General features: G+C 41.1%; 1 protein-coding gene across 1 annotated transcript in view; it reads left to right on the plus strand.

The window, feature by feature from the left end:
- The window catches only part of LOC139758878 (lysozyme-like), a 43,881-nt gene that overhangs the window by 15,532 nt on the left and 6,041 nt on the right, over positions 1-22,308 (plus strand). Inside the window, exon 2 of the mRNA XM_071680741.1 lies at positions 15,408-15,525. Within this exon, the coding sequence (XP_071536842.1) occupies positions 15,408-15,525 (118 nt within the window). The remainder of the gene's footprint in view (positions 1-15,407; positions 15,526-22,308) is intronic.

A 22,308-nucleotide genomic window follows, 5' to 3' on the forward strand; every position in this document is an offset into this window, starting at 1 on the left:
CTTCATATATATTAGAGAAAGTGATCGTTGCCTTCCTCATACATATTAGTGATAGTGATCGTTGTCTTCCTCATACATGTTAGTGATAGTGATCGTTGTCTTCCTCATACATGTTAGTGATAGTGATCGTTATCTTCCTCATACATGTTAGTGATAGTGATCGTTGTCTTCCTCAAACATATTAGTGATAGTGATCGTGTCTTCCTCATACATGTTAGTGATAGTGATCGTTGCCTTCCTCATACATGTTAGTGATAGTGATCGTTGTCTTCCTCATACATGTTAGTGATAGTGATCGTTGTCTTCCTCATACATGTTAGTGATAGTGATCGTTGTCTTCCTCATACATGTTAGTGATAGTGATCGTTGTCTTCCTCATACATGTTAGTGATAGTGATCGTTGCCTTCCTCATACATGTTAGTGATAGTGATCGTTGTCTTCCTCAAAAATGTTAGTGATAGTGATCGTTGTCTTCTCATACATGTTAGTGATAGTGATCGCTGTCTCTCTCATGCATGTTAGTGATAGTGATCGTGGTCTTCCTCATACATGTTAGTGATAGTGATCATACTGAGTCGCACTATAACGTATCAGAATCAGCTGATGATACAAAGCTGGAAATAAGAGTAAACAATGAGTCTCCAGTTTTAAACTGACATAGATAAAGTGACTGACGAGGCTCAGAGGTGGCAGATTCATTTCAATTTCGATAAGTGCAAAGTAATGATTATGTTGAATTACTAATAGTACATTGATGATAATAATGATTATGACATCATAATCACCGGTGACGTACACCCATGTAAACCTTACAGAGAAGTAGGGAAAACTGTGCGAGATTCTGGGATTCGTAAGTAGAACTTCAGATATAAGTCTGAGATATTCCTTGTTCTCTGCAGTTCACTGATTCGTCGCCATATTTGAATGTTGTGGTCAGATTGGATCAACTTACTTTGAAAAACAAGAGAGAATAGAGAGTGTAGCTTCCAGGAGTGATCTAATACAAGTATTAAATGTTATTAAAGTTCGTGATGTTCTTCATCTATCAAGTCACTTAAGGAACTACTAAAGTAGTTTTACCCTCATAATGAACAATGCTCGTGGGAAAGTATCTAACCTCGAACGAGGTAAACTACTTTATCCTTAACAAGATTGTTAACATATGGAACAATCTGCCAGTTACAGTAGTTGACAGCAGAACTATAGATGAGTTTAAGATTAGACTCGAATTACCGATATATCATCCTGCCTCAAAGTCCTAGTGTCACCATCCTGCCCTCACAGTCCTAGTGTCACCATCCTGCCCTCACCATCCTAATGTCACCATCGTGCCTCACAGTCCTAGTGTCACCATCCTGCCTTCACAGTCCTAGTGTCACCACATGCCCTCACAGTCCTAGTGTCACTATCCTGCCCTCACAGTTCTAGTGTCACCATCTTGCCTCACAGTCCTAGTGTCACCGTCCTGCCCTCACAGTCCTAGTGTCACCATCCTGCCTCACAGTCCTAGTATCACCATCCTGCCCTCACAGTCCTAGTGTCTCCATCCTGCCCTCACAGTCCTAGTGTCACCATCTTGCCTCACATTCCTAGTGTCACCATGCTGCCCTCACAGTCCTAGTGTCACCACAGTGCCCTCACAGTCCTAGTGTCACCAATCTGCCCTCACAGTCCTAGTATCACCCTCCTGCCTCACAGTCCTAGTGTCACCATCCTGCCTGACAGTCCTAGTGTCACCATCCTGCCCTCACAGTCCAAGTGTCACCATCCTGCCTCAAGTCCTACTGTCACCATCCTGCCTCACAGTCCTAGTGTCACCATCCTGCCTCACATTCCTAGTGTCAACATCCTGACTTCACAGTCCTAGTGTCACCATCCTGCCCTCACAGTTCTAGTGTCACCATCCTTCCTCACAGTCCTAGTGTCATCATCCTGCCCTCACAGTCCTAGTGTCACCATCATTCCCGCACAGTCCTAGTGTCAACATCCTGCCTCACACTCCCAGTGTCACCATCCTGCCCTCACAGTCCTAGTGTCACCATCCTGCCTCAGAGATCTAGTGTCACCATCGTGCCCTCACAGTCCTAGTGTCACCACTCTGCCTCACAGTCCTAGTGTCACCATCCTGCCCACAGAATCCTAGTGTCACCATCCTGCCTCACAGTCCTAGTATTATTATCCTGCCCTCACAGTCCTAATGTCACCATCCTGCCTCACAGTCCTAGTGTCTCCATCCTGCCTCACAGACCTAGTGTCACTATCATGCCTCACAGTCCTAGTGTCACCATCATGCCCTCACAGTCCTAGTGTCACCAATCTGCCCTCACAGTCCTAGTGTCACCATCCTCCCTCACAGTCCTAGTGTCACTATCCTGCTTCACAGTCTTAGTGTCACCATCCTGCCTCACAGTCCTAGTATCATCATCCTGCCCTCACAGTCCTAATGTCACCATCCTGCATGACAGTCCTAGTGTCACCATCATGCCCTCACAGTCCTAGAGTCACCATCCTGCCTCACAGTCCTACTGTCACCATCCTGCCTCACACTCCTAATGTCACCAACGTGCCTCACAGTCCTAGTGTCACCATCCTGCCCTCACAGTCCTAATGTCACCAATCTGCCCTCAGAGTCCTAGTGTCGCCATCCTGCCTCACAGTCCTAGTGTCACCATCCTGCCTCACAGTCCTAGTGTCACCATCCTGCCTCACAATCCTAGTGTCACCATCATGCCCTCAGAGTCTTAGTGTCACCATGCTGCCCACACATTCCTAGTGTCACCATCCTGCCTTACAGTCCTAGTGTCACCATCCTGCCCTCAGAGTCCTAGTGTCACCATCCTGGTATCACAGTTCTAGTGTCACCAACCTGCCCTAACAGTCCTATTGTCACCATCCTGCCATCACAGTCCTAGTGTCACTATCGTGCCCTCACAGTCTTAGTGTCACCATCCTGCCCTCACAGTCCTAGTGTCACCATCCTGCCTTCACAGTCCTAGTGTCACCATCGTGCCTCACAGTCCTAGTGTCACCATCCTGCCTCACAGTCCTAGTGTCACCATCCTGCCCTCACAGTCCTAGTGTCACCATCCTGCCCTCACAGTCCTAGTGTCACCATCCTGCCTCACAGTCCTAGTGTCACCATCCTGCCCTCACAGTCCTAGTGTCACCATCCTGCCTCACAGTCCTAGTGTCACCATCTGCCTCACGTCCTAGTGTCACCATCCTGCCTCACGTCCTAGTGTCACCATCCTGCCTCACAGTCTAGTGTCACCATCCTGCCCTCACAGTCCTAGTGTCACCATCCTGCTCACAGTCCTAGTGTCACCATCCTGCCCTCACAAGTCCTAGTGTCACCATCCTGCCTCACAGTCCTATTGTCACCATCCTGCCTCACAGTCCTAGTGTCACCATCCTGCCTCACAGTCCTAGTGTCACCATCCTGCCTCAAAGTCCTAGTGTCACCATCCTGCACTCACAGTCCTAGTGTCACCATCCTGCCTCACAGTCCTAGTGTCACCATCCTGCCTCACAGTCCTAGTGTCACCATCATGCCCTCACAGTCCTAGTGTCGCCATCCTCCCTCACAGTAATAGTGCCAACATCATGCCCTCACAGTCCTAGTGTCACCATCCTGCCCTCACAGTCATAGTGTCACCATCCTGCCTTACAGTCCTAGTGTCACCATCCTGCCCTCACAGTCCTAGTGTCACCATCATCCATGCACAGTCCTAGTGTGACCATCCTTCCTCACAGTCCTAGTGTCACCAACCTACCCTCACAGTCCTAGTGTCACCATCTTGCCTCGCAGTCCAAGTATCATCATCCTGCCCTCACAGTCATAGTGTCACCATGCTGCCCTCACAGTCCTAGTGTCACCATCCTGCCTCACAATCCTAGTGTCACCATCCTGCCTCACAGTCCTAGTGTCACCATCCTGCCTCACAACCCTAGTAAAACCATCCTGCCCTCACAGTCCTAGTGTCACCATCATGCCTCAAAGTCCTAGTGTCACCATCCTCCCTCACAGTCCTAGTGTCACCATCATGCCCTCACAGTCCTTGTGTCACCATCCTGCCCTCACAGTCCTAGTGTCACCATCATGCCTCACAGTCTTAGTGTCATCATCCTCCCTCACAGTAATAGTGTCACCATCATGCCCTCACAGTCCTTGTGTCACCATCCTGCCCTCACAGTCCTATTGTCACCATCCTGCCCTCACAGTCCTATTGTCACCATCCTGCCTAACAACCCTAGTGTCACCATCCTGCCCTCACAGTCCTAGTGTCACGTTCCTGCCTCACAGTCTTAGTGTCACCATCCTGCCTTACAGTCCTAGTGTCACCATCGTGCCTCACAGTCCTAGTGTCATCATCCTGCCCTCACAGTCCTAGTGTCACCATCATGCCCTCTCAGTCCTAGTGTCACCATCTTGCCTCAAAGTCCTATTGTCACCAACCTGCCCTCACAGTCCTAGTGTTACCGTCCTGCCTTACAGTCCTAGTGTCACCATCCTGCCCTCACAATCCTAGTGTCACCATCCTGCCCTACAGTCCTAGTGTCACCATCCTGCCTCACAGTCCTAGTGTCATCATCCTGCCTCACAGTCCTAGTGTCACCATTCTGCCCTCACAGTCCTAGTGTCACCATCATGCTTCACAATCCTAGTGTCACCATCCTGCCTCACAGCCCTAGTGTCACCGTCTTCCCCTCACGGCTCCAGGTATCACCATGCTGGCCGAGTATGAGATGGAAGAGTAGTGTAAATTGTTCAAGAGAGAGAGGTAAACTAACATAATGTTAAATGTTGTTGTCTACAATGTTCACTAGAAAGAGGTAAACTAACATATTGTTCAATGGTGTAGTCTACAATGTTCACTATGGAGAGATAAACTAGTTTAATATTAAATGGGGTAGTCTACAATGTTCACTGGAGAGAGGTAAACTAACGTAATGTTGAATGGTGTAGTCTACAATGTTCACTAGAGAGATGTAAACTAACATGATGTTGAATAGTGTAGTGTACAATGTTCACTAGAGAGAGAGGTAAACTGAAATGATGTTGAATAGTGTACTCTACAATGTTCACTAGAGAGAGGTAAACTAACACAATGTTGAATGGTGTAGTCTATAATATTCATTAGTGACGTAAACTAACATATTGTTGAATGGTGTAGTCCACAATGTTCACTTGAGAGAGGTAAACTACCATAATATTCAATGGTATAGTCTAAAATGTTCACTAGAGAGAGTTTTTTTTTTTTTTTTTTGCTTTGTCGCTGTCTCCCGCGTTCGCGAGGTAGCGCAAGGAAACAGACGAAAGAAATGGCCCAACCCACCCCCATACACATGTATATACATACGTCCACACACGCAAATATACATACCTACACAGCTTTCCATGGTTTACCCCAGACGCTTCACATGCCTTGATTCAATCCACTGACAGCACGTCAACCCCGGTATACCACATCGCTCCAATTCACTCTATTCCTTGCCCTCCTTTCACCCTCCTGCATGTTCAGGCCCCGATCGAACAAAATCTTTTTCACTCCATCTTTCCACCTCCAATTTGGTCTCCCTCTACTCCTCGTTCCCTCCACCTCCGACACATATATCCTCTTGGTCAATCTTTCCTCACTCATTTTCTCCATGTGCCCAAACCATTTCAAAACACCCTCTTCTGCTCTCTCAACCACGCTCTTTTTATTTCCACACATCTCTCTTACCCTTACGTTACTTACTCGATCAAACCACCTCACACCACACATTGTCCTCAAACATCTCATTTCCAGCACATCCATCCTCCTGCGCACAACTCTATCCATAGCCCACGCCTCGCAACCATACAACATTGTTGGAACCACTATTCCTTCAAACATACCCATTTTTGCTTTCCGAGATAATGTTCTCGACTTCCACACATTCTTCAAGGCTCCCAGAATTTTCGCCCCCTCCCGCACCCTGTGATCCACTTCCGCTTCCATGGTTCCATCCGCTGCCAGATCCACTCCCAGATATCTAAAACACTTCACTTCCTCCAGTTTTTCTCCATTCAAACTCACCTCCCAATTGACTTGACCCTCAACCCTACTGTACCTAATAACCTTGCTCTTATTCACATTTACTCTTAACTTTCTTCTTTCACACACTTTACCAAACTCAGTCACCAGCTTCTGCAGTTTCTCACATGAATCAGCCACCAGCGCTGTATCATCAGCGAACAACAACTGACTCACTTCCCAAGCTCTCTCATCCCCAACAGACTTCATACTTGCCCCTCTTTCCAAAACTCTTGCATTCACCTCCCTAACAACCCCATCCATAAACAAATTAAACAACCATGGAGACATCACACACCCCTGCCGCAAACCTACATTCACTGAGAACCAATCACTTTCCTCTCTTCCTACACGTACACATGCCTTACATCCTCGATAAAAACTTTTCACTGCTTCTAACAACTTGCCTCCCACACCATATATTCTTAATACCTTCCACAGAGCATCTCTATCAACTCTATCATATGCCTTCTCCAGATCCATAAATGCTACATACAAATCCATTTGCTTTTCTAAGTATTTCTCACATACATTCTTCAAAGCAAACACCTGATCCACACATCCTCTACCACTTCTGAAACCACACTGCTCTTCCCCAATCTGATACTCTGTACATGCCTTCACCCTCTCAATCAATACCCTCCCATATAATTTACCAGGAATACTCAACAAACTTATACCTCTGTAATTTGAGCACTCACTCTTATCCCCTTTGCCTTTGTACATTGGCACTATGCACGCATTCCGCCAATCCTCAGGCACCTCACCATGAGTCATACATACATTAAATAACCTTACCAACCAGTCAACAATACAGTCACCCCCTTTTTTAATAAATTCCACTGCAATACCATCCAAACCTGCTGCCTTGCCGGCTTTCATCTTCCGCAAAGCTTTTACTACCTCTTTTCTGTTTACCAAATAATTTTCCTAACCCTCTCACTTTGCACACCACCTCGACCAAAACACCCTATATCTGCCACTCTATCATCAAACACATTCAACAAACCTTCAAAATACTCACTCCATCTCCTTCTCACATCACCACTACTTGTTATCACCTCCCCATTTGCGCCCTTCACTGAAGTTCCCATTTGCTCCCTTGTCTTACGCACTTTATTTACCTCCTTCCAAAACATCTTTTTATTCTCCCTAAAATTTAATGATACTCTCTCACCCCAACTCTCATCTGCCCTTTTTTTTCACCTCTTGCACCTTTCTCTTGACCTCCTGTCTCTTTCTTTTATACATCTCCCACTCAACTGCATTTTTTCCCTGCAAAAATCGTCCAAATGCCTCTCTCTTCTCTTTCACTAATACTCTTACTTCTTCATCCCACCACTCACTACCCTTTCTAATCAACCCACTTCCCACTCTTCTCATGCCACAAGCATCTTTTGCGCAATCCATCACTGATTCCCTAAATACATCCCATTCCTCCCCCACTCCCCTTACTTCCATTGTTCTCACCTTTTTCCATTCTGTACTCAGTCTCTCCTGGTACTTCCTCACACAAGTCTCCTTCCCAAGCTCACTTACTCTCACCACCCTCTTCACCCCAACATTCACTCTTCTTTTCTGAAAACCCATACAAATCTTCACCTTAGCCTCCACAAGATAATGATCAGACATCCCTCCAGTTGCACCTCTCAGCACATTAACATCCAAAAGTCTCTCTTTCGCGCGCCTGTCAATTAACACGTAATCCAATAACGCTCTCTGGCCATCTCTCCTACTTACATAAGTATACTTATGTATATCTCGCTTTTTAAACCAGGTATTCCCAATCATCAGTCCTTTTTCAGCACATAAATCTACAAGCTCTTCACCATTTCCATTTACAACACTGAACACCCCATGTATACCAATTATTCCCTCAACTGCCACATTACTCACCTTTGCATTCAAATCACCCATCACTATAACCCGGTCTCGTGCATCAAAACCACTAACACACTCATTCAGCTGCTCCCAAAACACTTGCCTCTCATGATCTTTCTTCTCATGCCCAGGTGCATATGCACCAATAATCACCCATCTCTCTCCATCAACTTTCAGTTTCACCCATATTAATCGAGAATTTACTTTCTTACATTCTATCACATACTCCCACAACTCCTGTTTCAGGAGTACTGCTACTCCTTCCCTTGCTCTTGTCCTCTCACTAACCCCTGACTTTACTCCCAAAACATTCCCAAACCACTCTTCCCCTTTACCCTTGAGCTTCGTTTCACTCAGAGCCAAAACATCCTAGAGAGAGGTAAACTAACATAATGTTGAATGGTGTAGTCTACAATGTTCACTAGAGATATGTAAACCAACATAATAATGAATGATGTAGTCTACAATGTTCACTAGAGAGAGGTAACCTAACATGGTTGTTGAATGGTTTTCTCTACAATGTTCACTAGAGAGAGGTAAACTAACATAATGTTGAATGGTGTAGTCTACAATATTCATTTGAGAGAGGTAAACTAACATAATGTTGAATGGTGTAGTCTACAATGTTCAGTAGAGAGAGGTAAACTAACATAATGTCAAATGGTGTAGTGTACAATATTCACTAGAGAGAGGTAAACTAACATAATGTCAAATGGCGTAGTCTACAATGTTTACTAGAGAGAGGTAAACTAACATTATGTTGAATGGTGTAATCTACAATGTTCAGTGGAGTGAGGTAAACTAACATATTGTTGAATGATGTAGTCTACAATACTTACTAGAGAGAGGTAAACTAACATAATGTTGAATGGTGTAGTCTGCAATGATAAGTAGAGAGAGGTAAACTAACATGATGTTGAATGGTGTAATCTACAATGTTCACAAGAGAGAGGTAAACTAACATAATGTTGAATTTTGTAGTCTACAAAATTCACTAGAGAGAGGTAAACTCACATAATCTCAAATGGTGTAGTATACAATGTTCACTAGAGAGAGGTAAACTATCATAATGTTAAGTGTAGTCTAAAATGTTCACTAGAGAGAGGTAAACTAACATAATGTTAAATGGTGTAGTCTACAATACTCACTAGAGAGAGGTAAACTAACAACGTTGAATAGTGTAATCTACAATGTTCACTGGAGAGAGGCAAACTAACAAATTGTTGAATGGTGTAGTCTACAATATTCATTAGAGAGAGGTAAACTAACATAATGTTTAATGGTGTAGTCCACAAAGCTAACTAGAGAGAGGTAAACTAACATAATGGCGAATTATGTAGCCTACAATGTTCACTAGAGATAGGTAAACTAACATAATGTTGAATGGTGTTATCTACAAAGTTAACTAGAGAGAGGTAAAATAGCATATTTTTGACTGGTGTAGTCTACACTGTTCACTAGAGATAGGGAAACTAACATAATGTTGAATGGTGTAGTCTACAATATTCACTATAGAGAGGTAAAGTAACATAATGTTGAATGGTGTAGTCTACAATGTTCACTAGAGAGAGGTAAACTAGCATAATGTTGAATGGTGTATTCTACACTGTTCAGTAGAGAGAGGTAAACTAACATAATATTGAATGGTGTAGTCTACAAAATTCACTAGAGAGAGGTAAACTAACCTAATGTTGAATGGTGTAGTCTACAATGTTAAGGAGACAGAGGTAAAGGAAAATATTGTTGAATGGTGTACTCTATAATGTTCACTAGAGAGAGGTAAACTGACATAATGTTGAATGGTGTAGTCTACAATATTCACTAGAGGGAGGTAAACTAACATAATGTCAAATGGTGTAGTCTACAATGTTCACTGGAGAGAGGTAAACTAATATAATGTTAAGTGGGTTAGTCTACAATATTCACTAGGGAGAGGTAAACTAACATAATGTTAAATGGTGTAGTCTACAATACTCACTAAAGAGAGGTAAACTAGCATAACGTTAAATGATGTACTCTACAATATTACTTAGAGAGAGGTAAACTAAAATAATGTTGAATGGTGTAGTCTACAATGTTCATTAGAGAGAGGTAAATTAACATAATGTTTAATGGTGTAGTCTACAATGTTCACTAGAGAGAGGGAAACTAACATAATGTTGAATGGTGTAGTCTACAATATTCACTAGAGAGAGGTAAACTAACATAATGTTGAATGGTGTAGTCTACAATGTTCACTAGAGAGAGGTAAACTAACAATGTTGAATGGGGTAATCTACAATGTTCACTGGAGAGAGGTAAACTAACATATTGCTGAATGGTGTAGTCTATAATATTCACTAGAGAGAGGTAAACTAACATTATGCTGAATGGCGTAGTCTACAAAGTTCACTAGAGGTAAACTAATATAATGTTGAATGATATAGTCTACAATGTTCACTAGAGAGAGGGAAACTAACATAATGTTGAATGGTGTAGTCTGCAATGTTCACTAGAGAGAGGTAAACTAACATAATGTTGAATGGTGTAGTCTACAATGTTCACTAGAGATGTAAACTAACATAATAGTGAATGATGTATTCTACAATGTTCACTAGAGAGAGGTAACCTAACATGGTTGTTGAATGATGTTCTGTACAATTTTCACTAGAGAGAGGTAAACTAACATAATGTTGAATCCTGTAGTCTACAATGTTCACTTGAAAGAGGTAAACTAAAAAAATGTTGAATGGTATAGTCTACAATTTTCATTAGAGAGATGTAAACTAACATAATGTTGAATGGTGTATTCTACAATGCTCACTAGAGACAGATAAACTAACATAATGTTCAATGGTGTAGTCTACAATGATCACTACAGAGAGGTAAAGTAACACAATGTTTAATGGTATAGTCTACAATATTCACTATAGAGAGGTAAACTAACATAATGTTGAATGGTGTAGTCTACAAAGTTCACTAGAGAGAGGTAAACGCATATTTTTGAATGGTGTAGTATACCATATTTACTAGAGAGAGGTAAACTAACATAATGTTCAATGCTGTAGTCTTTAATATTCACTAGAGACGTAAACTAACATATTGTCAAATGGTGTAGTCCACAATCTTCACTTGACAGAGGTAAACTACCATAATGTTGAATGGCATAGTCTAAAATGTTCACTAGAGAGATGTAAACCAACATAATAATGAATGATGTAGTCTACAATGTTCGCTAGAGAGAGGTAAATTAACATAATGTTGAATGATTTAGTCTACAATGTTCATTTGAGAGAGGTAAACTAACATAATGTTGAATGGTGTAGTCTACAATGTTCACTTGAGAGAGGTAAACTAAGATATGCTGAATGGTATAGTCTACAATGTTCTCTAGAGAGGTAAACTAACATAATGTTGAAAGGTGTAGTGTACAATGTTCACTAGAGAGAGGTAAACTAACATAATGTTGAATGGTGTAGTCTACAATATTCACTTGAGAGAGGTAAACCAACATAATGTCAAATGGTGTAGTCTACAATGTTTACTAGAGAGAGGTAAACTAACATAATGTTGAATGATGTAATCTCCAATGATCACTGGAGAGAGGTAAACTAACATATTACTGAATTGTGTAGTCTACAATATTCACTAGAGAGGTAAACTAACATAATGTTGAATAGTGTAGTCTAAAATGTTAAGTAGAAAACGGTAAACTAACATAATGTTGAATGGTGTACTCTACAATTTTCACTAGAGAGAGGTAAACTAACATAATGTTGAATGGTGTAGTCTACAATGTTCACTAGAGAGAGGTAAACTAACATAATGTCAAATGGTGTAGTCTACAATGTTCACTAAAGAGAGGTAAACTATCATAATGTTAAGTGTAGTCTAAAATATTCACTTGAAAGAGGTAAACCAACATAATGTTAAATGGGGTAGTCTACAATACTATCTAGAGAGAGGTAAACTAGCAATGTTGAATGGAGCATTCTACAATGTTCACTGGAGAGAAGTAAACTAACATATTGTTGAATGGTGTAGTCTACAATATTCACTAGAGAGAGGTTTACTAACATAATGTTTAATGGTGTAGTCCACAAAGTTCACTAAAGAGAGGTAAAGTAACATAATGATGAATTATGTAGTCTACAATGTTCACTAGAGAGAGGTAAACTAACATAATGTTGAATGGTGTAGTCTACAATATTCATTAGAGAGGTAAACTAACATAATGTTGAATGGTGTAGTCTACAATGTTCACTAGGGAGAGGTAAACTAACATAATATTGAATGGTGTAATCTACAATGTTCACTGGAGAGAGGTAAACTAACATATTGTTGAATGGTGTAGTATATGATATTCACTAGAGAGAGGTAAACTAACATAATGTTGAATGGTGTGGTCTACAAAGTTCACTAGAGAGAGGTAAACTAACATAATGTTAAATGATTTAGTCTACAATGTTCACTAGAGAGAGGTAAACTAACATAATGTTGAATGGTGTAGTCTGCAATGTTCACTAGAGAGAGGTAAACTAACATAATGTTGAATGGTGTAGTCTACAATGTTCAATAGAGAGATGTAAACTAACATAATAATGAATGATGTAGTCTACAATGTTCACTAGAGAGAGGTAACCTAACATGGTTGTTGAACGGTGTTCTGTACAATGTTCACTAGAGGTAAACTAACATAATGTTGAATCGTGTAGTCTACAATGTTCACTTGAGAGGTACACTAAAATAATGTTGAATGGTATAGTCTACAATGTTCACTAGAGAGAGGTAAACTAACATAATGTTGAATGGTGTAGTCTACAATGATCACTACAGAGAGGTAAACTAGCACAATGTTTAATGGCGTAGTCTACAATATTCACTATAGAGAGGTAAACTAACATGATGTTGGATGGTGTAGTCTACAAAGTTCACTAGAGAGAGGTAAACTAGAATATTTTTGAATGGTGTAGTCTACAATGTTCACTAGAGATAGGTAAACTATCATGATGTTGAATGGTGTAGTCTACAATATTCACTATAGAGAGGTAATCTAACATAATGTTGAATGGTGTAGTCTACAATATTCACTAGGGATAGGTAAACTAGCATAATGTTGAATGGTGTAGTCTACACTGTTCAGTAGAGAGAGGTAAACTAATATAATGTTGAATGGTGTAGTCTACAATGTTAAGTAGAGAGAGGTAAACTAACATAATTTTGAATGGTGTACTCTACATTGTTCACTAGAGAGAGGTAAATTAACATAATGTTGAATGGTGTAGTCTACAATATTCACTAGAGAGAGGTAAACTAACATAATGTTGAATGGTGTTGTCTACAATGTTCACTAGAGAGAGGTAAACTAACATAATGTTAAGTGGTGTAGTCTACAATATTCACTAGAGAGAGGTAAACTAACGTAATGTTAAATGGTGTAGTCTACAATACTCACTAGAGAGAGATAAACTAACATAACGTTAAATGGTGTAGTCTACAATATTCACCAGAGATAGGTAAAATAATATAATGTTGAATGGTGTAGTCTACAATGTTTATTAGAGAGAGGTAAACCAACATAATGTTTACTGGTGTAGTCTACAATGTTCACTAGAGAGAGGTAAACTAACATAATGTTGAATTGTGTAGTCTACAGTGTTCACTAGAGAGAGGTAAACTAACATAACGTTAGAGGTAATCTAACATAATGTTGAATGGTGTAGTCTACAATATTCACTAGAGATAGGTAAACTAGCATAATGTTGAATGGTGTAGTCTACACTGTTCAGTAGAGAGAGGTAAACTAATATAATGTTGAATGGTGTAGTCTACAATGTTAAGTAGAGAGAGGTAAACTATCATAATTTTGAATGGTGTACTCTACATTGTTCACTAGAGAGAGGTAAACTAACATAATATTTAATGGTGTAGTCTACAATATTCACTAGAGATAGATAAAATAACATAATGTTTAATGGTGTAGTCTCCAATGCTCATTAGAGATAGGTAAACTAACATAATGTTGAATGGTGTAGTCTACAATGTTCACTAGAGAGACGTAAACTAACATAATGTTAAATGGTTGAATTACGTACGGTTGTGACGTGTTGAGCCAGTTAGATATAGAGTTGAGTCATCTTTCGTCATGTCTTTATACGTCCACATCAGCATTTACTGGGCCTTCCATGAAGGAGTTGCGAGAGTTCTGAGATATAGAAAGAAAACAAAAACAGAAGATGGAATTATTGTTAACTACAAGAGGTAGTTGAAGGACACTTGACCTGTAGCACGGGTCAGGTCAGCTCATAGAAGCAATCGACCTGTAGCACGGGTCAGGTCAGCTCATGGAAGCACTCTACATCCCAGGAGAAAACTTCGAGTGAAGGACAGGAGGAGGAAAGAGGGATGTGAAGGAGGTGGCCGAGAGATGTTATGTTCTCCCCTACCCACATGTTGTATTTCTATACAACAGTTGTGTAGTACGTGAGCAACATTGCCTCGATGTTTGGTTAGTTCTAGGGTTATGTCTCTGAGAAATACAATACCAGACACTAATGTAACCAGCCGTGATGGCTGGGCTGTCGACGTAGGGAAACTCCAGGTCTATATCTATGGTATTGTAGCACGGCACAGGAACACCCAGTGCAGTTGTGCAGATGTACATGTGGTACTCCATCAGTTTCCCTCTGGACGAGCGGGAGAATAAATGTTTACCTCTACTTTTGGCCTCCTTAATGAGACTTGCTACCTCCTCTTCTGAAATGTGAGACGATGACACCAGAAATCAGTCCTCGATTCATCGTTCGATTCTCAACCAGGACAGACCAGGTTATTTGCTTCATATTATTTACCACCTGTTCACTTGTTTGTTTAGTATGAACTTTGGTGTCCATCATGTAGTAGCGTCAGTTCCACTAAAAAGTTGGTGACAAGGAACCTCGTCAGAGTCCTGGCTACGTACTGTGGAGCTGTGGTACATGGGGAAACGCTTCCTTTGTACAAAAAAAGTAACTTGACGCTCTGGGTGTGCACCTCCTCTGCAGCTTCATGTATACATCGTGTCCAGCTGATGATCACTTCATACCCACATAGATGTTCAATCAATACAATGGTATGCAAACCCGAACTGGATGTAACACAGCTAACACTTAACACGACCCACCAGCAAGATGTAAGCCTTTGTGACAACTTGGTAACCGAGGCTGTGGTCATCTGTTGGTGGCACTGAGTCACCCTGAGAGGAGAGACATGCATGTAGCTTTCATCAAGTCAGACTCGAAATTTACACCAAACTTTCATTTCTAGTCAATTGTATGGTTACTCTTACTGTTTGTGATTAATTCAGGGGATTAAGGCCTTATAAGTCGATGATTAACTATGGTACTGACTGAAGATATAATTAATTTATATTGTGGGCAAAGATTGAGTTGCTTAATGAACTATGGATATTGAAGATATACATACTTCATGCTACGCTTGTGTTGCAGGCCTCCAGTAACTGCACCATGAAGGACCCCGTGTGTCAGATCCACGAGTGGGGGGAGGTGTGTGGACCGTGGGCCATAACCCAGCCTTACTGGGTGGACGGAGGCTCCCATGGCGAAGGTGAGTCTAAAGTGACCACGATGGTAGAGATTACTGGTGGCTGCCATGATGGTGAACTGTCTGTTGTGACGACGATGATTGTGATAGTCATCATCGCTATCATGATGAAGGTGAACCTATATTAGTCATCATCACTATCATGAAGGTGAACCTATAATAGTCATCATCACTATCATGATGGTGAAACTATAATAGTCATAACTATCATGATGAAGGTGAACCTATAATAATCATCATCACTATCATGATGAAGGTGAATCTATAGTAGTCATCATCACCATCGTGATGAAGGTGAACCTATAATAGTCATCATCACTATCATGATGAAGGTGAACCAATATTAGTCATCATCACTATCATGATGAAGGTGAACCTATATTAGTCATCATATATATATATATATATATATATATATATATATATATATATATATATATATTCTTTTCTTTTTTTTTTTTTTTTTGCCGCTGTCTCCCGCGTTTGCGAGGTAGCGCAAGTAAACAGAAGAAAGAAATGTCACAAGCCACCCCCATACACATGCCTTGATTCAATCCACTGACAGCACGTCAACCCCGGTATACCACATCGCTCCAATTCACTCCATTCTTTGCCCTCCTTTCACCCTCCTGCATGTTCAGGCCCCGATCACACAAAATCTTTTTCACTCCATCCTTCCACCTCCAATTTGGTCTCCCTCTTCTCCTCGTTCCCTCCACCTCCGACACATATATCCTCTTGGTCAATCTTTCCTCACTCATTCTCTCCATGTGACCAAACCATTTCAAAACACCCTCTTCTGCTCTCTCAACCACGCTCTTTTTGATTCCACACATCTCTCTTACCCTTACGTTACTTACTCGATCAAACCACCTCAACCACACATTGTCCTCAAACATCTCATTTCCAGCACATCCATCCTCCTGCGCACAACTCTATCCATAGTCCACGCCTCGCAACCATACAACATTGTTGGAACCACTATTCCTTCAAACATACCCATTTTTGCTTTCCGAGATAATGTTCTCGACTTCCACACATTCTTCAAGGCTCCCAGAATTTTCGCCCTCTCCCCCACCCTATGATTCACTTCCGCTACCATGGTTCCATCCGCTGCCAGATCCACTCCCAGATATCTAAAACACTTCACTTCCTCCTGTTTTTCTTCATTCAAACTCACCTCCCAATTGAATTGACCCTCAACCCTACTGTACCTAGTAACCTTGCTCTTATTCACATTTACTCTTAACTTTCTTCTTTCACACACTTTACCAAACTCAGTCACCAGCTTCTGCAGTTTCTCACATGAATCAGCCACCAGCGCTGTATCATCAGCGAACAACAACTGACTCACTTCCCAAGCTCTCTCATCCCCAACAGACTTCATACTTGCCCCTCTTTCCAAAACTCTTGCATTCACCTCCCTAACAACCCCATCCATAAACAAATTAAACAACCATGGAGACATCACACACCCCTGCCGCAAACCTACATTCACTGAGAACCAATCACTTTCCTCTCTTCCTACACGTACACATATATATACATATATATATATATATATATATATATATATATATATATATATATATATATATATATATATATATATATATATTTTTTTTTTTTTTTGTTATACTTTGTCGCTGTCTCCCGCGTTTGCGAGGTAGCGCAAGGAAACAGACGAAAGAAATGGCCCAACCCCCCCCCACATACACGTCCACACACGCAAATATACATACCTACACAGCTTTCCATGGTTTACCCCAGACGCTTCACATGCCTTGATTCAATCCACTGACAGCACGTCAACCCCGGTATACCACATCGATCCAATTCACTCTATTCCTTGCCCTCCTTTCACCCTCCTGCATGTTCAGGCCCCGATCACACAAAATCTTTTTCACTCCATCTTTCCACCTCCAATTTGGTCTCCCTCTTCTCCTCGTTCCCTCCACCTCCGACACATATATCCTTTTGGTCAATCTTTCCTCACTCATCCTCTCCATTTGCCCAAACCACTTCAAAACACCCTCTTCTGCTCTCTCAACCACGCTCTTTTTATTTCCACACATCTCTCTTACCCTTACGTTACTCACTCGATCAAACCACCTCACACCACACATTGTCCTCAAACATCTCATTTCCAGCACATCCATCCTCCTACGCACAACTCTATCCATAGCCCACGCCTCGCAACCATACAACATTGTTGGAACCACTATTCCTTCAAACATACCCATTTTTGCTTTCCGAGATAATGTTCTCGACTTCCACACATTCTTCAAGGCCCCCAGAATTTTCGCCCCCTCCCCCACCCTATGATCCACTTCCGTTTCCATGGTTCCATCCGCTGCCAGATCCACTCCCAGATATCTAAAACACTTCACTTCCTACAGTTTTTCTCCATTCAAACTCACCTCCCAATTGACTTGACCCTCAACCCTACTGTACCTAATAACCTTGCTCTTATTCACATTTACTCTTAACTTTCTTCTTCCACACACTTTACCAAACTCAGTCACCAGCTTCTGCAGTTTCTCACATGAATCAGCCACCAGCGCTGTATCATCAGCGAACAACAACTGACTCACTTCCCAAGCTCTCTCATCCCCAACAGACTTCATACATATATATATATATATATATATATATATATATATATATATATATATATATATATATATGTATATATATATATATATATATATATATATATATATATATATATATATATATATATATATATATATATATATATATATATATATATATATATATATATATGGCAGTAATGTGGCAGTTGAGGGAATAATTGGTATCCATTGGGTGTTCAGTGTTGTGAATAGAAATGGTGAAGAGATTGTCGACTTATGTGCTGAAAAAAGACTGGTGATTGGGAATACCTGGTTTAAAAAGCGAGATATACATAAGTATACATATGTAAGTAGGAGAGATGGCCAGAGAGTGTTATTGGATTACGTGTTAATTGATAGGCGCGCGAAAGAGAGACTTTTGGATGTTAATGTACCGAAAGGTGCAACTGGAGGGATGTGTGATCGTTATCTTGTGGAGGCGAAGGTGAAGATTTGTAGGGGTTTTCAGAAAAGAAGAGAGAATGTTGGGGTGAAGAGAGTGGTGAGAGTAAGTGAGCTTGGGAAGGAGACTTGTGTCAGGAAGTACCAGGAGAGACTGAGTACAGAACGGAAAAAGTTGAGAGCAAAGGAGGTAAGGGGAGTGGGGGAGGAATGGGATGTATTTAGGGAATCAGTGATGGCTTGCGCAAAAGATGCTTGTGGCATGAGAAGCGTGGCAGCTGGGTTAATTAGAAAGGGTAGTGAGCGATGGGATTAAGAAGTAAGATTATTAGTGAAAGAGAAGAGAGAGGCATTTGGAAGATCTTTGCAGGGAAAAAATGCAAATGAGTGGGAGATGGTTAAAAGAAAGAGGCAGGAGGTCAAGAGGAAGGTGCAAGAGGTGAAAAAGAGGGCAAATGAGAGTTGGGGTGAGAGAGTATCATTAAATTTTAGGGAGAATAAAAAGATATTTTGGAAGGAGGTAAATAAAGTGCGTAAGACAAGGGAGCAAATGGGAACTTCAGTGAAAGGGGGCTAATGGGGAGGTTATAACAAGTAGTGGTGATGTGAGAAGGAGATGGAGTGAGTATTTTGAAGGTTTGTTGAATGTATTTGATGATAGAGTGGCAGATATAGGGTGTTTTGGTCGAGGTGGTGTGCAAAGTGAGAGGGTTATGGAAAATTATTTGGTAAACAGACAAGAGGTCGTAAAAGCTTTAAGGAAGATGAAAGCCGGCAAGGCAGCAGGTTTGGATGGTATTGCATTGGAATTTATTAAAAAAGGGGATGACTGTATTGTTGACTGGTTGATCAGGTTATTTAATGTATGTATGACTCATTGTGAGGTGCCTGAGGATTGGCGGAATGCTTTCAGGGTGCCATTGTACAAAGGGAAAGGGGATTAGAGTGAGTGCTCAAATTACAGAGGTATAAGTTTGTTGAGTATCCCTGGGAGATTATATGGGAGGGTATTGATTGAGAGGGTGAAGGCATTTACAGAGCATCAGATTGGGGAAGAGCAATGTGGTTTCAGAAGTGGTAGAGGATGTGTGGATCAGGTGTTTGGTTTGAAGAATGTATGTGAGAAATACTTAGAAAAACAAATGGATTTGTATGTAGCATTTATGGATCTGGAGAAGGCATATGATAGAGTTGATAGAGATGCTCTGTGGAAGGTATTACGAATATATGGTGTGGGAGGCAAGTTGTTAGAAGCAGTGAAAATTTTTCATCGAGGATGTAAGGCAAGTGTACGTGTAGGAAGAGTGGAAAGTGATTGGTTCTTAGCAAATGTAGGTTTGTGGCAGGGGTGTGTGATGCCTCCATGGTTGTTTAATTTGTTTATGGATGGGGTTGTTAGATAGGTGAATGCAAAAGTTTTGGAAAGAGGGGCAAGTATGCAATCTGTTATGGATGAGAGAGCTTGGGAAGTGAGTCAGTTGTTGTTCGCTGATGATACAGCGCTGGTGGCTGATTCATGAGAGAAACTGCAGAAGCTGGTGACTGAATCTGGTAAAGTGTGTGAAAGAAGAAAGTTGAGAGTAAATGTGAATAAGAGCAAGGTTATTAGGTACAGTAGGGTTGAGGGTCAAGTCATTGGGAGGTAAGTTTGATTGGAGAAAAACTGGAGGAAGTAAAGTGTTTTAGATATCTGGGAGTGGATCTTGCAGCGGATGGAACGATGGAAGCGGAAGTGAATCATAGGATGGGGGAGGGGCGAAAATTCTGGGAGCATTGAAGAATGTGTGGAAGTCGAGAAAATTATCTCGGAAAGCAAAAATGGCTATGTTTGAAGGAATAGTAGTTCCAACAATGTTGTATGGTTGCGAGTCTTGGGTTATGGATAGAGTTGTTCGGAAGAGGGTGGATGTGCTGGAAATGAAATGTTTGAGGACAATATGTGGTGTGAGATGGTGTGATCAAGTAAGTAATGTAAGGGTAAGAGAGATGTGTGGAAATAAAAAGAGTGTGGTTGAGAGAGCAGAAGAGGGTGTTTTGAAATGGTTTGGTCACATGGAGAGAATGAGTGAGGAAAGATTGACCAAGAGGATATATGTGTCGGTGGTGAAGGGAACGAGAAGTGGGAGACCAAATTGGATGTGGAAAGATGGAGTGAAAATGATTTTGTGTGATGTATATATATATATATATACATATTGGAAAGAATCACAATTTTGCGCGTGATCAAGATAATTCCTATGCCACCATGGGGAAAATAAAACACGAAAAGTTCCCAAGTGCACTTTCGTGTAATAATCACATCATCAGGGGAGACACAAGAGAGAAATATAAGTCAGTTGATATATATCGAAGAGACGAAGGTAGGACGCCATTTGGTAAACATGTGATTGTCCAAAACATACAACGAGCGTTCATAAACTTATCATTTTACAAATCTTATCAACAATAAAGTTATCTAATTTGTATAGACCATCACTAATATTAAGATTATAATTCTTTTTGTATTTAATGATAGACGATTCAATGATATTTCTCTTGGTAATAGAGTTAGAGTTAATAACTGAGATGGCGTTACTCCTGTCAATACAATGATCATAGTTTTTAACATGATTAAACAAGGCATTTTATTCTTGTCCCGTTCTTATACTATATCATAAATATAGTATAAGAACGGTACAAGAATCAAATGGCCTTTCATTACTCGATCAAATCACCTCACACCACATATTGTCCTCAAACATTTCATTTCGAAAATATCCACCATCCTCCGCACAAATCTATCCATAGCCCACGTCTCACATCCATATAACATTGTTGGAACCACTATTCCTTTAAACATACCCATTTTTGCTTTCCGAGATAACATTCTCACCTTCCACACATTTTTCAACGTCCCCAGAGCTTTCGCCCCCTCTCCCACACTGTGACTCATTTCCGCTTCCAAGGTTCCATATGCTGCCAAATCCACTCCCAAATACCTAAAACATTTCACTTCCTCCAGTTTTTCTCCATTCAGACTTACCTCCCAATTGACATGTCTCTCAACTATACAGTACCTAATAACCTTGCTCTTATTCACATTTACTCTCAGCTTTCTTCTTTCACACATCTTATCAAACTCAGTCACCAGCTTCTGCAGTTTCTCACCCGAATAAGCCACCAGCGCCCTATAATCGGCAAACAACAACTGACTCACATCCCAAGCCCTCTCATCCACAACAGACTGCATACTTGCCCCTCTCTCCAAACCTTTGCATTCACCTCCCTAACAACCCCATCCATAAACAAATTAAACAACCATGGAAACATCACGCGCCCCTGCCGCAAACCAACATTTACTGAGAGCCAACCACTTTCTTCTCTTCCTACTCGTACACATGCCTTACATCCTCGGTAAAGTCTTTTCACTGGTTCTAGCAACTTTCCTCCCACGCCATATATTCTTAATACTTTCCACAGAGCATCTCTATTAACTCTATCATATGCCTTCTCCAGATCCATAAATGCTATATACAAGTCCATTTGCGTTTCTAAGTATTTCTCACATACATCCATCAAAGCAAATACCTGATCCACACATCCTCTACCACTTCTGAAACCACACTGCTCTTCCCCAATCTGATGCTCTGTACGTACTTTCACCCTCTCAATCATTACCCTGCCATATAATTTCCCAGGAATACTCAACAAGCTTGTTACTCTGTTATTTGAGCATTCAACTTTTTCCCTTTTGCCTTTGTACAATGGC

The sequence above is a fragment of the Panulirus ornatus genome, chromosome 31 (genome assembly GCF_036320965.1).
Source record: "Panulirus ornatus isolate Po-2019 chromosome 31, ASM3632096v1, whole genome shotgun sequence".
In the NCBI taxonomy this organism is placed as follows: Eukaryota; Metazoa; Arthropoda; class Malacostraca; order Decapoda; family Palinuridae; genus Panulirus; species Panulirus ornatus.